Genomic DNA, 16,164 nt, shown 5'->3' with positions numbered 1-16,164 from the left:
TTTAAGTGCAGTTATCCAAACTGGTCAGTCTGATATTAGAACCTGGTCCTACAGTTGTGAACAGGCAGGATTCTCAATTTCAAAGCATTCTTTTTTAGCTAATACCTTCCAACCAGGAAGATACTTGTGAGCCTCATTTCACCAGTTCAGTATTATCTCACTCACAATATTTACTTATTCCCTTTATCAAGCAACATTACAGCCTCCAACTTTTATGATCTTACCTAAAAGTTTTCCAATGCAGAGAAACCTTCTAGACTTTGGCAGGTGGACTCCTATTAAGTAGACTGGAATTCCAGATACAGCAATGAGAATCCCAATGAAAGAATTAATGGTGTCACTATACAGTGGTACCACAATCAGGAATACTGTACATAGAACAAAAACTATGGGGAAAAATAAGCTCATCTGTAAAAGGAAAAAAGGAAAAGGGTTTAAAATAAAGGCATCACATAGAACTCTTTCAAATATAAATAAAGATTTTGTAATAAATAAAGTTTTGTGTTTGTAAAATGAGATTGTTCTTACAATTGTTCAATTTAGTTTAAAAGACTAACCTTTTTCTACTATCAGTACTATAGTTTTTAGGTGTTTATAAATTGTACATTTAGGTGTTTATTTTCCAGCTACTGAAGAGTTCTGTGAAGGTACAAAAATTAATGCCAACCAGTTTTTGCAATACAGAAGTATTTACCAAGTACCTGTTCTGGTTGAACCAAATACCATATATACTGTAAAATAAAGGGGAAAGGGATTGGGATTTGTAAACCACATTTTTGTAGTTTTACAACCACACTCAAAGCAGTTTGCATACAGGTACTTCAAGCATTTTCCCTATCTGTCCTGGTGGGTTCACTATCTAATGTACCTGGGGCACTGGAGGATTAAGTGACTTACTAAGGGTCACAGGGAGCAGCACGGGGTTTTAACCCACAACATCAGGGAGCTGAGGCTGTAGCTCTAACCACTATGCCACACTCTCCTCCAAACCTATCCAAGTATAATCCAAGATAACAGTTTTCTTAGTTTTGGGAGTGGGGAGAACTTAATGAGTATAAACCAGGGTAGAGGGTAATATTCAAGTGTAAATAGGAGTTAAAAAAAAAAAAAAAAAATTACCCTAGGCTGGATAGGATTTTGGAGCCTGATGTATCAGGTGACAGCTCTGAGTGGAATGCAGGAGAGGTGAGAGATGTCAGGCTCTCAGGTGTTTTGAGTCATGTTTTCCATGGCTGGCTGTTTGGGAAGGAGGGCTGAGAGGAGTGTAAGGAGTTGGAGCAGCACCCATGGACCCAGAAGTGCAATGGAGCCACAAGAGGCAACTGTCCTCCAAGTCTGCATGTAGTAGTCTAGGCAGCTGAGGCAGGATGAGCAGTGCTCAGGCAGTTGCCCATACTGTGGATTTTGAAGCAGCCACGTATATGCAATTAGCCCATATGCATGGGAGCAGGAAGGGAGGCTAAGCGGGGTGCCGGTACAGGGCCTTCTGCATCTACGCATGCTCAAAGCCTGCCAGCTTTGAGAGGGCAGGAGTTGGCAGACCTTGTGCATGCACTGATGCTCATGGTGTCAATATCAGCTACAGAAAGAGGAGGAGGATGACGAGAGGAGTGAAATACCGGTCACCACAAGGGGGGAAGTCTCAAATATAAATCAAAAATTGTGTCCCAAAATAAAGTCTAAAAATTGGGATCTCAATTTGAGTATATATTTATTTTATTGAAGTACAGTATTTATGTACCACTTAATGTATGTATTATATATGACAAAAATTCAAAACTATCACTCTAAAACAAAAGCACCACACAAACCAAGAAAGCTAGCTTATTACTTAAGCGAAAGAAAAGCCTCAGACATACCCACACTCTTCCACCCAAGCATCATAGGCAAAAAAATTTCATACAAGTTTAAAGTTAGCAGGTGGGAGCAAAAAAATAGCCGAGAATGATTAATGGTGAAAACCACTGAACACAAACAGACCAGGCCGACGATCGTTTCGTGGTCAGTAACCACTGCTTCAGGGCCTTAGCACCAAACGCAGATACATAATTTTGTCTAACACAAATAAGAAAAAAATTGTCTTACCTAATAATTTTCTTTCCTTTAGTCCCAACAGATTAGTAGTCTTAAGACAAATGTGAGCTCTGCCCTATACACTGTGCAGCTGCTCCACTTTATTTTTTTTAATAGAAATGCTAATCACTGAACATATGTAGAAGTTCATTTTCCCACTTGAAATCCCATAGCAAGTAGCAGAAGAGAGTCTGTAAACTTGAAATAGCAGGCATATTGAGGTAGCAAATCTAAATAGAAGTTTCAACCCAAGAACAGACCAATTCAGAACAAGAAGAGAAATAAGGGCAAGCTTCTGTTGGGACTAAAAGAAAGAAAATTATCAAGTAATATGTAAATTTTCTTTCCTTAGTGTCCCTTAGACCAGTCTAGAACTTGTGGAATATGTAAAAGCAGTCCTCAATACAAGAATGAAACAGACATCCCAACCAACAGGATTGATGTTCCAAAAGAAGCATTCTCCATGGCCGCAAAATCCAATCTGTAGTGTCTGGAAAATGTATGAAGAGAAGCCCACATGGCAGACCTGCAAAGTTCCTTTAAAGATATTGCTTGAGATTCTGCCAAAAGGTACCATGTCCCCTAGTAGAGTGGGCTTCTAGTGTTGTAGGTTGCTGCTTGCTTGTCAGAATATAAATTAATCCAGTCATTTCTTTCAACAGCAGCTTTAGAATCTGGTTGTACCACTTCTTGGCACCAGCAAAAAAGCACAAAGAGGTGATCAGAATAGCAGAAACTACTGGTAAATCTCAAGAAAGTTAGGAGACCACACTGAACATTCAACAACCTCAAGGTTGGAAATTCATGCTCATAATCTTCTCAGCAGAAACAAGGAAGCTGATTTAAATGGAACTCTGATACCACTTTAGCAAGAAAGGTATGGTACCTAATCCAAATAGAGATCCCCAGCTTCTGAGAAATGAAAAGCTCTTATAAAGAGTTTGATTTCTGAGCTTCTTCTTGTGTGTGATTAGGAAAACCATTGTTAATGTAAAGTCCTTTGGTGAAGAGAGGTTCATAGGGCAAAAATATAAGCACCAAGTTAAGATTCCATTCTGGGCAAACTACAGAATGGGGGCTTCAAATGGTTTACATCTCTTAAGAAGTGTACATCTAGATGCAGTGCTAAGGAAGAATATTGCAAATTCTCTCTATAGCAAACGTATGCTGCAACCTGTATCTTAAAGAGAATTCAAAGTCAATCCTTTCTTAAAGAATGGTTTTAAGAAAGCCAGTTTTTGTCCCAGGAAAGACTAGAAAGAAGAAAATAGCTCTGTCCACATACCAAGCCTTAAAAACTCTTCACATCCTAAAATAAGCAGTTGAAGTTGAATATTTCCTAGCCTGCAGCAAAACAGTAATAACATCCTCTGCATATCCTTTCTTCCTCAGCTTTGACCTTTCAAGAGCTAAACCACAAGACCAAATGGACTCCTGGGAAATTTTTTGCTCCCTTAACAGGCTCAAAAGTCATGTGCCATGCCCCAGAGGCCACGTGGAAGCTAAACTTGAAGTTCCCACCTCTCTGCTTTGCACGATGCAGAACGTGGCACAACGGCGCTCTTCAGCCACCCATCCTTCACAAACAAGGCATGATACAGGGGTATTAAGACTCAGAGGACTCCATCCCTGGCACTTTGGAAGCAAAACAGGAAGTTTTGGAGAAGTTTGAGAACGTATGGGAAAAAATTTGGGGGGGGGGAGAAAATCCACTGTTGAATTTTAGTGCTAAAAAACCCAAAATAGCATAAAATCACCTTGTCAGGGTTGACCAAAAACCTGAAAACCCCCCAGGATTTTAGGGGATGGGGACCAAGGCCCTAGCTGTAGAAACAGTTAAAAACAGCTTTTGAAGACACCTCCCTCCCACCCCAATTTTTCCCACAGGCTGTCACAGCCCTACTTACAGACCATGTGCCGGGGAAATGCTGCTGCTGTCTGCTTCAGCTCCTCTCAGGTGTAGCTGTTCTAGGAGAGGCCCTCTGCTTCCAGTCACTTGGGATCTTCGGGCTGCTGGTTGGACCTCCGTGGACTGACCCTCAAACACCCCAAACCTTTCACGAAAAAAAAGGGGGGGACAAAATGCAGCTGGCATCATGAGCGCCCTAAAGGAACGCTATTAGCACCTACCAGCCTGAGCTCCAGCCCCTGACCAAGTCAAAGGGGTGAGCAAACACCAGGGGAATGGACCCTGAGCTCCACTAATCTTTAGTAGGCTGGCTGAAATAAGTCCCCGAAGAATACACCTGCTATCTGCAGATTTAAAACCCGCTCCTCTCCACACAGGCAGAGTAGACCCCTTATCAAAAGGGATCTCTGATATCATGTAAAAGACTGTGACTAGGGCAAAAAACTGCAAAACTATCGCAAAATAAAAAAAGAAATAAACCGAGCAGATCAGAAGACACCTTTCATGCTCGCTTGCAGAAAGAGAAACTGAAGGGAGCAGCAGATTCCTAGGAGTAGGAGGAGGTTTCAAAAGCTGTGAATTATATCTTTCTGCAGTATGCTCATGAAAATGGATAGAGTACCCTAAGGTTTAGCATACCATTCCTATTGCACTGGAATGTAATATTGTACAAAGTTCTGCTACCAAAGCTCTAATCACTAGACAGATTTAATGTAGTCCAGAACTCTCTCTTGATTTGTAAGATGTTATCTCAGGACCAGAATTGATCAGCTTTGTTTAACAGTTCAAACTCATCAATGCTTCAAGGAATGCTTTGACATATGAAGAACTAAACCATATAAACTGGGATACTTAATACAACACATAAAATTTGCTCTTTAGAAGGCAGTAAGATGTTATCTCAGGACCAGAATTGATCAGCTTTGTTTAGCAGTTCAAACTCATCAATGCTTCAAGGAATGCTTTGACATATGAAGAACTAAACCATATAAACTGGGATACTTAATACAACACATAAAATTTGCTCTTTAGAAGGCAGTACAGGCTTTTTAAAAATCACCAATATTTTACATAATCCATAAGAAATAATTAGCTGTCTACCCATTACACTGTTTCTCAGGACAAAATGGTTTAAGAAGTAATTGTCTTCCCCCCCCCCCAAAAAAAAAAAAAAAAAAACCCACAACAATTTAAATTAAATAAATAAATAAACCCAACACCAAACACCAGCCTTCATGTTTTCAGTAGGTGATCTTGTCTCATTCCTACCTTAACAGGCCTAGGCCTGTCTGGCTCTTTCCAGCGGAGGTATATCTGTCCAGCAATTGAAAGTCCCACAAAGAACCAATAACTGAAGCTGTAGTAGTTAATAAGCAGGAAGACATCTCTTACAGACAAGTAGATCAGTGTTGTAGCACACTATAAGAACAATTATTACAAATTGTAACATATGTTTGTTTTTTCAAATAGTTACCATCAACAATAAGTAAACAAGAAATGATCAGCTGCCAAATAAATATCCTCTATAATAAAACCCTAAGCGCACATACGCACTTAGGACGGTGTGTTCCCTGCGACCGTGGTCTCTGAGTCCATGCCGAATTCCATTTTCGAACACGGAGGCAGGGAACATGCCGGCGACTCTCCCCTCCCACCCTCACTCACCGCCAGAGAAATCGCTGCCACCGTTGATTCAGAATGGGGGGGGGACACAGGCACCCCTGCCGGCATCTACTCCCCCTCCTCCCTATCGCTTGCTCACCCGCCCGCAGCGTTTAACTTCTTAGAAAAGCGCTGTGCCGTGCTGCCGCTGGCCTCACCGTCTTCTCTCCACTGTGGCCTGCCTTCTGACAACTTCCTGTTTCCACTAGGGCTGGCCGCAGTGGACAGAAGACGCCGAGGCCAGCAACAGCGCGGCGCAGCGCTTTTCTTTGAAGTTAAACACGTTATTAAATAAAGGCTTTATATGAAGAATACACTTTATGAAAATTTCCTCATTGAGGGTAGTTTTACAACAGGATACCTAGGCTTCAAAGACACTGCCATGGAGAGGGGGGGGGAATCACATTGGCAGGAGGGAGTAATCATCCCTCCTGCCATTTTCACTGCCGTGGGGGTGGTCACAGTGCCCTAACAGCAGTGACAGGAGGCTGCTTCCCCTGTCACTGCTGATAGGGCTCTGCACATGTGTCAATCGCTCACTGAGCGATTGATCGGTCGTGTTTGCATGGAAATGATTTGCACCTCCATGCAAATCATTTGCATGCAAACCTGAAACTTGATAGCACATCAATCGCTGCTAGAGAATCAGCCAACAGCAATTGAGTTGCTATCTTTAGTGCATCTAGCCCTTAATCAATGCACATGACCTGGTGTTCGGATAGCATAGGCACAAGTACCACCCAACAGGTGCTTTATTCAAAATGACAAGTCCAAAACTCCACCTCACACCTTTAGAGAAAGTAATGCATGGCTGAATCTATCAATTTAGAACAGCCACCTCCAATACATTGTACATTCAAGATTTAGGTAAACAGTCCTCTTCAAATCATATCAGAAGTAAGACAAACCAAATATATTGGATAATTCATTCATTTATTTTTCTTCCATACAGCTGTATGGAAGAAAAATAAATGAATACATTACTTTCTCTAATGGTGTGAAGTGGAGTTTTGGACTTGTCAAGGTTGATTTACCTCACTATCATCTTCTTACACCCTTTGAGTAAGCTTTATTCAAAATGCCCAGAAGTGTCATGTAGCCACTTTAAAGGAAAGCAGTAATCTTACATTAAAGAGCAGCGCTGGTACAGGTGTGAATCTCTTCAAATGGATCAAAGACAACAGATTAGGGAGATGACCTTCCCGTGCACCTACAAAAAACAGTCTTAAAAGAACACACAAATTAATTAACATTGGTTGGAGAAAACACACACACACAGATTCCGATATAACATTTGGCCTCATCAGCAGAACAGTTCTTGGCTCATACCCACATAAGTACATAAGCACTGCCTTACTGAGACAAAGGTCCATAAAGCCCAGTATCCTGTTTCCAATTGTGGTCAATCTCAAGTACTTAGCACAGGGATGTCAAACTCATTCACATTAAGGGGCCAAAATCCAAAAAACACAGGCTAAGTCGTGGGCCAGACCCCACCCCCATAACAGTACTAATTGTAATACCATTTTTTCCTAATCTATTGTGGTCATAAACTGCATTGGTAACTGAGCACTTTACACTTAATGAGTAAGGGCTAGATCAGTTTGCGACCAGATTTCCCTCCTGCACTATTCACTAACCTCTCTTGTGATCCGCTTCGAATCCGTGCATGCAAATGAGGAGAAACGCATGCAAAGTGGACAGGGATACGATTCACCAACCAAATTTTTAAAACCGACTGAGCTGGCCAATCAACCCAAGAAGCAACTGCTGGGGACCAGTCAAAGACGTCTTTCGGACTCTCCAGCTCCATAAAAGCCCTGCTCTCTGCTGCTCCGAATCTCTCCTGCCTGCAGCCCTGATGCTCCTCCCAGGATCTCTCTTGCCTGCTCTGTCCCGAATCGCCACATCACCGCCCTGCTTTGCCCAGATCTCTCCTGCCTGCTCACCTCGAATCACCACATCGCTGCCCCGGTGTTCTCTTGCCTGCCGCCCCGAATCTCTCCTGCCCTTCCCCGCCCTGCGAGCCCGCTGGGCTAAGGGCTCCTACTACAAAGCCATAGTAGCAATTCTCCAGTGGCAAATGCACTGAAGCCCATGGGAATTGAATGGGCTTCGTTACATTGGGGGAATTGATACCACAGCTTTGTAAAAGGAGCCCTAAATAAAAACCCATCCAATCAGTATTCACTCAAATTACAATAAAACCAACTCGAGTAACTGCACAACTCATATAAATTAACCTCTCAAAAAGAAAGAATAGAAACATGATGGCAGATAAAGGGCAAATGGCCCATCCAGCCTGCCCATCCGCAGGTACATTAGATAGACTGTGAGCCCACCGGGACAGATAGGGAAAATACTTGAGTACCTGACTGTAAAAACCGCTTAGATAACCTTGATAGGCGGTATATAAAATCCTAATAAACCATAAACTTAATAATTATCTCTTCCTCTCTCTTAAGAGATCCCACGTACCTATCCCAGACTTTCTTGAAATCAGAGATAGTCTGTCTCCCCCAACTCTACCAGGAGACTGTTCCATGCATCTACCACCCTTTCTGTAAAAAAAATATTTCCTTAGATTACTCCTGAGCCTATCACCTTTTAACTTCATCTTATGCCCTCTCATTCCAGAGCTTCCTTTCAAATGAAAGAGACTCAACTCATGCATTTACGCCGAGACTCATCAAGCCTGATGACTATTATCCAATGCTGCTCATCCACGTTGGCACTAATGATACTGCCAGGTACCCCTGAAAACGTATCAAAAGGCAACTTTAAGGCAACATGTATGATACTGAGCCCCTGCCCACTGATAATGGTTCTATCCATCCTGAAACGTAAGATTCTTGGGAAATCTCTGACCATCTCCTGCTCAAATACATTCTGAAACAACAAAGTTTTCATAGCAACTTCAAACTTGGCAAAACTCTCCTTTCACTTCAAAGTCAGTGGCAGGGAATTTCAGAAGGATGAAGCTCTAATATGTTGGCTTAGATATTAGAAAAATTATACACTCAACAAAAAGTTAAGCCTCTGGAACTCATTGCCAGAGGATGTGGTTACAGTGGTTAATGTAGCTGGGCTTAAAAATGGTTTGGACAAGTTCCTGTAGGAAATGTCCATGGTCTATTATTAAGACAGACATGGGGGAAAGCCATTGCTTGCCCTGGAATCAGTAGCATGGAACGTTGCTATTATTTGGGTTTCTGCCAGGTACTTGTTATCTGAATTGGCTACTGTGGAAACAGGAAATTGGGCTAGATGGACCCAGTATGGCTATTGTTATGTTTTTATAACATCTATAAGAAAAGTACATATCATAAATAAATTATAGAAAATTAGCACATTACCTAGATGCCGCTAGAATTGATGAATTAAGTCCACCCACACATGAAAGAGCTACAGCAAGTGGAATTGTCCAACTGAAAATTCCATAAACCAGGTCAGAAAAAGTCTAAATAAATTAAATAAAAAAGAACAATTAAATACAGTGAGAAGAAATATCAATAATGGGCCCAATATTCATTTTTTAAAAAACCAAAAAAAAAAAAACCACCTCTATGAAATTTACACACCTTAAATTAGGCTTCTAAATATATGTGACCTAGTTTCTGGCAAACCTAGGAGTCTAGATTTTCTATCTAAAATTCATCTTAAATTTTAGGAGTTTAAAACTGATGCATATTAATTTAGGCCTGAAACTCATTTGTCTAGATTTATGAGCATAGTACTAAATATCGGTGATGAACACCTTACTTTTTTCCTCACCCTAAAACCACTTCTGTTGAGACCCACTTTTTATGCTCCTAAATTAAGAGGATCTTTTACTTGCACACCCAAACTAGTTAAGTCAAATGACAATCCAAACATCAAATGCAAATATATATAAGGGAGGAAAAGATTTCAGTGGTGCCGCCAATAAGGGTTGTATACTTCAATTCACTCAACTCCCTGGTGCCCTGGATACTCTTTTTCACTCTAGTTGTGCTACCCAGAAGCCCAGCCTTGTTTATTGCATTCACCTATGGAAGCAGTTGCTGCACGTTTGGATCTCTATTAGGGATTGGCTAAATATTTAAGTTTTTAAAGCCTTCCAAATTGGAAGGTAAAAATGGATGTTTAAAATCCAGAGCTCAACAAACCCCGGGTGCCAGGTCACCATGGTGACACAAAAAAATCAGACCTGGCAACTAGGTTTCGCAGCCAGAATATGCAAGCTTGGTTAGGCTGCAGAAATCAAGCCCATATTGGCACATTGGTACTCTACCCTCCCCAACAAATCTAAAGCAGCAACTCTAACAAACACACAGGTGCACTTTGTACCCCCTCCCAGTCCACAAACCAGTCTGTTGAGGGATGGGTGAACTCAAGCTTGAACCCTCCCCAAATGATCTCCAGCTCCCAGCGGTCTGACGAGATCTGCACCTAGATCTCCACATGTACCAAAAGCCTTCCATCTATCCTTGGGGAAAAGGCTTCAGCCCTGATGTCATTGTGCTTACCTGGAGGTTTACTGGGACAAGAACTAGAGGTTTGGCTTTTCCTAGGTGCTATGAATCTCTTGTCGTGATCCCTAATAGGATCTCTGAGCTGATGCTCCTCCTGAGTACTGTCAAAAGCACCTGGAATTATGAAGATTCGACTGCCCAGAATCTCTATAGGTTCACAGTCTGCTGCGAGGCAGAGATTTGGGCCAGCAATTTGTCCAGACCCTTTCTGAAGAACATCTGTCCTTTGAAAGGGAGTCTGATGAGGGTAGCCTTGGAGGTGGCATTTCCCACCCATTGACTGATCCAGAGCATTCTTCGGGATGAAATGGAATAAGCCAAGATCTTGCTCATGACTCTAATGGTGTCATAGAGAACATTGGTCACAAAATCCACCCCTGCTAGCTGGTTGTGTAGTCAGGAAAGCAAAGATGCAAATGGAAGAAAAAATATCTGACACGGTAAAATGGGGAGACAAGACATTTTTTCAGATATATTAGTGATAGGAAGAAGAGCAAAAGTGGCATTGTGAGACTCAATGGTGAAGGGGAGGAATATGTAGAAGCTGATAAAGAAAAGGCCGAATTGCTTAACAAATATTTCTGTTCTATGTTCAAGGCTGAAGCGCCAGAAAAGGGACCGCAGAAAACAAACGTGAACAGGGATGGAGGAGTAATAGACCCTGATCGATTTTCAAAGGGTTGTGTTCGTGAGGAGCTAGCTAAAATAAAGATAGACAAAGGGATGGGGCCAGATGGTGTACATCCGAGGGTGCTGAAGGAACTTAGGGAAGTTCTGGTAGCTCTGCTGACTGACCTTTTCAATGAGTCTCTAGGACTGGAGTAGTGTCAGAGAACTGGAGAAGGGCAGATGTAGTCCCTCTCCACAAAAGTGGAAGTAAGGAAGAAACAGGAAATTACAGGCCGGTAAGTCTGACTTCTGTGGTAAGCAAATTAATGGAAATGCTTTTAAAGCAGAGAATGGTCAAGTTTCTGGAATCCTGTGGATTACAGAACTGGAGGCAACATGGATTCACTAGAGTTAGGTCTTGTCAGACAAATCTGATCAATTTCTTTGACTGGGCGACCATTGAATTCGATAGAGGATGTGCGCTAGATGTGGTATATTTAGATTTTAGCAAAGCCTTTGACAGTATTCCACACAGATATCTAATAAATAAACTGAGTGCCCTTGGGATGGGTCCCAAAGTGACGGGCTGGGTCAGGAACTGGTTGAGTGGAAGGCGACAGAGGATAGTGATCAATGGAGATCACTCTGAGGAAAGGGATGTTACCAGTGGTGTGCCTCAAGGTTCTGTTCTTGGGCCTGTTCTTTTTAACATTTTTATAAATAATATTGCTGAAGGGTTGTCAGGTAAGATTTGCCTCTTTGCGGATGATACCAAAATCTGCAATACTCTATATGGGGGACAAATCCTCAGGGGAGGGGAGGAGAGTGAGTGAGTGAGAGCAACAGCTATGGGGATGTATGTGCTGGGGACAGGATGTAGCCACAGGTTGGCCTGGGCCTGTCTATTTTCACCTCAGGTCCACCCAACAGAAGCTGACCTGATTGGCAGAACAGCAAAGCAGCCACTAAGTGCCAGTTTTCTGCCAGCTGATCGATGGATGCAGGTGACACTCCCTCCATCCATCCACCACCAATGACATGGTCTGCATCTGATAGACCAAGGACCTGTAGTAGCACTATCATCCTCAGAAAGCAATGCAGGACCTCCCAGCCGCGTGTGCGCTGATGGCTGTGCAGTGTCCTGCTCCCCACTCCCAGAACACAGACTTCCTGTTTCTGTGAGAGTGAGACACTGCAGAGCAATCAGCACATACACCCTGCTGGGAGACCCCAGATTGCCTTCCGAGGATGACATTACCGCTATGTCTCTGGGTGAGCTGATGGCAGCTACGAATAAGGGGTTACTGAAGCTGCAAGGCAGGGAGCTGCTGAAGGGAACAGGAGGATTTGGAGAAGAACTAAAGGGGATGTGTGGGTGAGAAAATAAGGACCCAGAGGAAAGATGCTAGGACACTCAGGGGAATGGAAGGAGAAATAAAAAGAAGATGCTAGATTGAGGGGGGGATGGAGAAAAAGAGGATATAGAGAAAGAATGCTGTACATGAGGGGTAAAATGGGGTATTCTAGACACAGGGAGGAACAGAATTCAGAGAAGGCATATTAGACACAAGGGAAGGAATGGGGGAACTTCTGGATACAGGGAAAGACTGCACATAGAGGGATGATTGCAGACACAGGAAGGAACAGGGCATGGTGGACATGAGGGAAAGAATGGGGGAAAGTATGGACACAGGGAAGGACTAGACATGAGAGAAGGAATGGAAGGAGATTCTAGACACAGAGGGACATTCTGGGAATGATGGAAGGAATAGGGGAGATTCTGGACATGGGGAAGGATACAAGTAGGGTCAGAGGTGGGATGCTGGATATGGGAAGAGAAGGACACCAGGTGGGATGCTGGACACAAGGGAGGATAAGGGCAGAGAAACAGAAGAGAGATGGATGGTGGACATATACAGTTTACCCATAGGAAAAATAGGTGGAGAGGCAATAACATACATAGACTTCCATTTTCAGGCACTTTGAGGGTAATATTCAGCCCACGGTGGTCAGCGTTTTTTAAACTTAGTTAGCTGCGGGCAAAATTAGCCCCAAATATTTAGTGTATGCACCCTGAAGGTCATGGGTCTGCTGCTCCCTGCTTTTGCCTCTTGTTTTGGTCCACAATAACTTGCTGCTTCAGCCTCAAAATATCACACAATCTGTATTACTCACAATATTTTTTCTATGGAATCTGTAATTCTACACCACATAATGTCAGTGTGTATATAACTCTGAAGGATAAAGTTCAGAAAGGTGGTAGTGATAAATAACTTAAGTTTATTCATATCAATACAGAGGTCAAAAGGAGAAATAGCAAATATTATAGGCGACTCTCAGAAAAAGACCAAGACGTGACCTCGGTCCTCGAGAGCCTCAATCTAGTCGTGTTTTCAGGATTTCTCCAGTGAATATGCATGAGATTATTTGAATGCACTGCCTCCATTGTATGCAAATAGATCTCATGCATATTTATTGTAGAAATCTTGAAAACCTGATTTGGTAAAGGCCGAAGTTGGTCACCCCTAGTTTAGTTCCTCTACTGAATCCCCCGCTATAAAATGGCACTGCACGCCACTATATAAATGGTGACAAAGTGTAAATAAACTTAGTCAATAACCGAAGGCCCATTTCTGCAGGTAGAAGTTTTTAACCCATGAAAAGGGTTTTGATTATTGCCTGCCAGATGTCAAAATCTTAGAAACAAAGAAAGGGAAAGTGCTCTAACCCACACTTTACTAATATCACATAACAAGGGAAAAAGAGTCAAACATTTATCTTCATCATCTATATTGTATCAACTCTTATACAATGGATGGGCATCAAATAAGTATTTTTAGGTAATCAGATCATAGGATCTCTTATAACGCCCAGTTATTTCAGATCCCCATTGTGAAAATTGAATCTTAAATATGTCCCCTCCATTTCTCACATCTAAATACAAATGTTTAACACCTTTAATTGGCAACCACACTTATCTTAATGGTCTATAATGGACTCCAAACGCCAGTGCAGCTCTTTTAATTTTAATAAGATGTCAAAATCTTTGTCACGCCATCATTTTAATTCCTTGAATGGGACAAATTAATCTGCTATAATTTATGGTCTTTAAAATACAGTGTTACCCAGACTGTCATAAAATAAGTCTGTGTATTTTTTTAAAATCTAAACAGAATATTAAATTTAATGGGCTATATTTTTATATTTTAGTTTTTCTATTGTACTGCATTTCATTTTCAGATGCACTGAAAGATTCTTTCCACCACAAAAATGTCTTCTCTTTGTGGATTTTGGTTTACCAGGGCTCCTCACCCCTATGTATGCTGTTTACATGCATGTGGATTTAGTGACTAGAACACCAACATTTCTTTACATTCTTGCTGCCTAAATCTAGGCGACTTATAGAATTAACCCAAAATGCCTTCTTGTAAGACCTGTTTAAATACATTTTGCATATACTAATTATACCACTACCTTCATGAATCAAAGGATAAATCAGTTTTATATATTTGACTTACCACAGCCACAGCCTCACTGGCAAGAATAGCATTAATATCCAAAACCGTGTAGTAAGCCACATTGGTCAAGATATAGATAATAGTCACCAATGGCATAGAAATTGCAATTGCCATTGGCAAGTTCCTAATGAAACAAACAAAAAAAAAACAACATACATACACAAAAAAGTTTCTTTAAATGGTAGCAAAATTTAGTTGCCAACATTTTTTGCAGAAAACTCTCATAATTTACCAATCCCTAGGTAAATAGTTTTTCTAAGCTGTGGTAAGCAAGGAGTGCACACTTACAGTAGGAAGCAATCAAGCATCCTGTGGGAAATTCTAAATCTGTGCATGCTAAAAAATATTTTAAATTTTTGTTAGAGGGGGTGTGTTTGAGGGGCAGAGAGTAGACATTCCTATACTAATCAGCTACTGTGTCTGCATTAATGTACACTAAGGGCTCCTTTTACTAAGGTGTGTTAGGGCATTAACACACTGAATTGCTGCATGCGCTAGACCTTAATGCCAGCATTGAGCTGGTGTTAGTTCTAGCCGCATAGCGCGCGGTAATATCCTGCGTGCGCTAAAAACACTAGCACAATTTAGTAAATGGAACCCTAAATGCTTAGTGCAGGAATACTGCGCGAGACTTTACTACTTACAAAATAGGTGTCGGTAAGTGCTCCCGCGGTAATTCCTTTCAATGGTCACACACTAACAGCAGCATTAGCTCATGGCCATTAATAGGGGGGGGGGGCGGGGAAAACCCAGGAAAAACTGACCCTTTTCCAGCTGTGGCAAAAATAGTAGCGCATGGGAAAAACCCACATAAGGGTGTGCTTAGGCAACTTTCACCACAGCTTCGTAAAAGCACCCCAAAATAAATTTAATAACTTTTTAAAGCTACTGTCTCCATAGAGAAGACATCTCATCTTGTTAAATTAGCTGGGCTTCTTTCTTTTCTTTTTGGGGGCAAAAGTGGAAGAGGGAACAGCTTGAAAAGAAAGCGTTTTGCACTTTTTCTCCACCACAAATTTAGACATGCAGCACACTCCACTGCAATGATTTTAACAGTGTTCCCCAGCCCTTTGATATCTCAAATAGAATGCTTCATCTACTCGAATTACAGAGACATTAAGGGTTCCTTTTACAAAAGCGCGCTAGCGGTTTAACGCGTGTAATAGCGCGCTCTAAACCGCCAGACGCGCTAGCCGCTACCGCCTCCTCTTGAGCGGGCGGTAGTTTTTGGCCAGCGCGGGGGTTAGCGCGTGATGAAAAGTCGCGCACCTTTGTAAAAGGAGCCCTAAAAGATCTTGGAAACGTTTTACATAAATGCATGTTTTTAACCCGAAACTACAGGACAACACATGTGAAAGTGAGTTTTTCCATGTCATCAATAGTGCGCAGTATTTGAGCAACAGAGCATAGTACTACTACTATTTATCATTTCTATAGCACTGAAAGGTATAAGCAGGTCTATACATGTTAGTAGATGGGCCCTGCTCAGAAGAGCTTACAATCTAATTTGAACAGTCAGGACATATAGAGTTGGGGAGTTTCTTGCAGAGAGAATGGTAGAATGGACATAGGTATCTTACAGTTTGTGGGAGTTGGGATTTGAAACCAGCCTCAAAAAAGTGGGCTTTAAGCTTGGATTTGAATGCTGCAGGAGATGGAGCCTGACGTAATGACTCCGGTAGCTTGATCCAGGCATACGGAGCAGCAAGATAGAAGGGACAGAGTCTGGAGTTGGCAGTTGAGGAGAAGGGTACAGATAGGAAGGACATACCCTATGGAGTTCATGGGCAGGGGGGAGCATAGAGAGAGATAAGAGGAGGAATAATGAGGGGCTGCAGAGTGAATGCACTTGTAAGTCAGTAAGAGGAGTTTGAACTGT

At 41.9% G+C, this 16,164-nt stretch overlaps 1 protein-coding gene across 4 annotated transcripts in view; it reads right to left on the bottom strand.

Annotated features, from left to right (window-relative positions):
• SLC7A6 (solute carrier family 7 member 6) overlaps nt 1-16,164 on the bottom strand; it is a 107,995-nt gene that overhangs the window by 13,322 nt on the left and 78,509 nt on the right. For 3 of the 4 annotated variants that reach the window (XM_033940731.1, XM_033940730.1, XM_033940732.1), the window contains exons 5-9: nt 14,286-14,409; nt 9,001-9,104; nt 6,772-6,868; nt 5,252-5,401; nt 225-408 (exon numbers count right to left, since the gene is read on the bottom strand). In XM_033940731.1, the coding sequence (XP_033796622.1) occupies nt 225-408; nt 5,252-5,401; nt 6,772-6,868; nt 9,001-9,104; nt 14,286-14,409 (659 nt within the window). Of the gene's footprint in view, nt 1-224; nt 409-3,980; nt 4,128-5,251; nt 5,402-6,771; nt 6,869-9,000; nt 9,105-14,285; nt 14,410-16,164 lie in introns of those variants that run through there. The other variant, XR_004539112.1, reaches the window with a different exon arrangement.

Source organism: Geotrypetes seraphini, chromosome 4 (genome assembly GCF_902459505.1).
Source record: "Geotrypetes seraphini chromosome 4, aGeoSer1.1, whole genome shotgun sequence".
Taxonomy (NCBI): Eukaryota; Metazoa; Chordata; class Amphibia; order Gymnophiona; family Dermophiidae; genus Geotrypetes; species Geotrypetes seraphini.
This window is presented reverse-complemented; position numbering and strand designations above follow the sequence as displayed.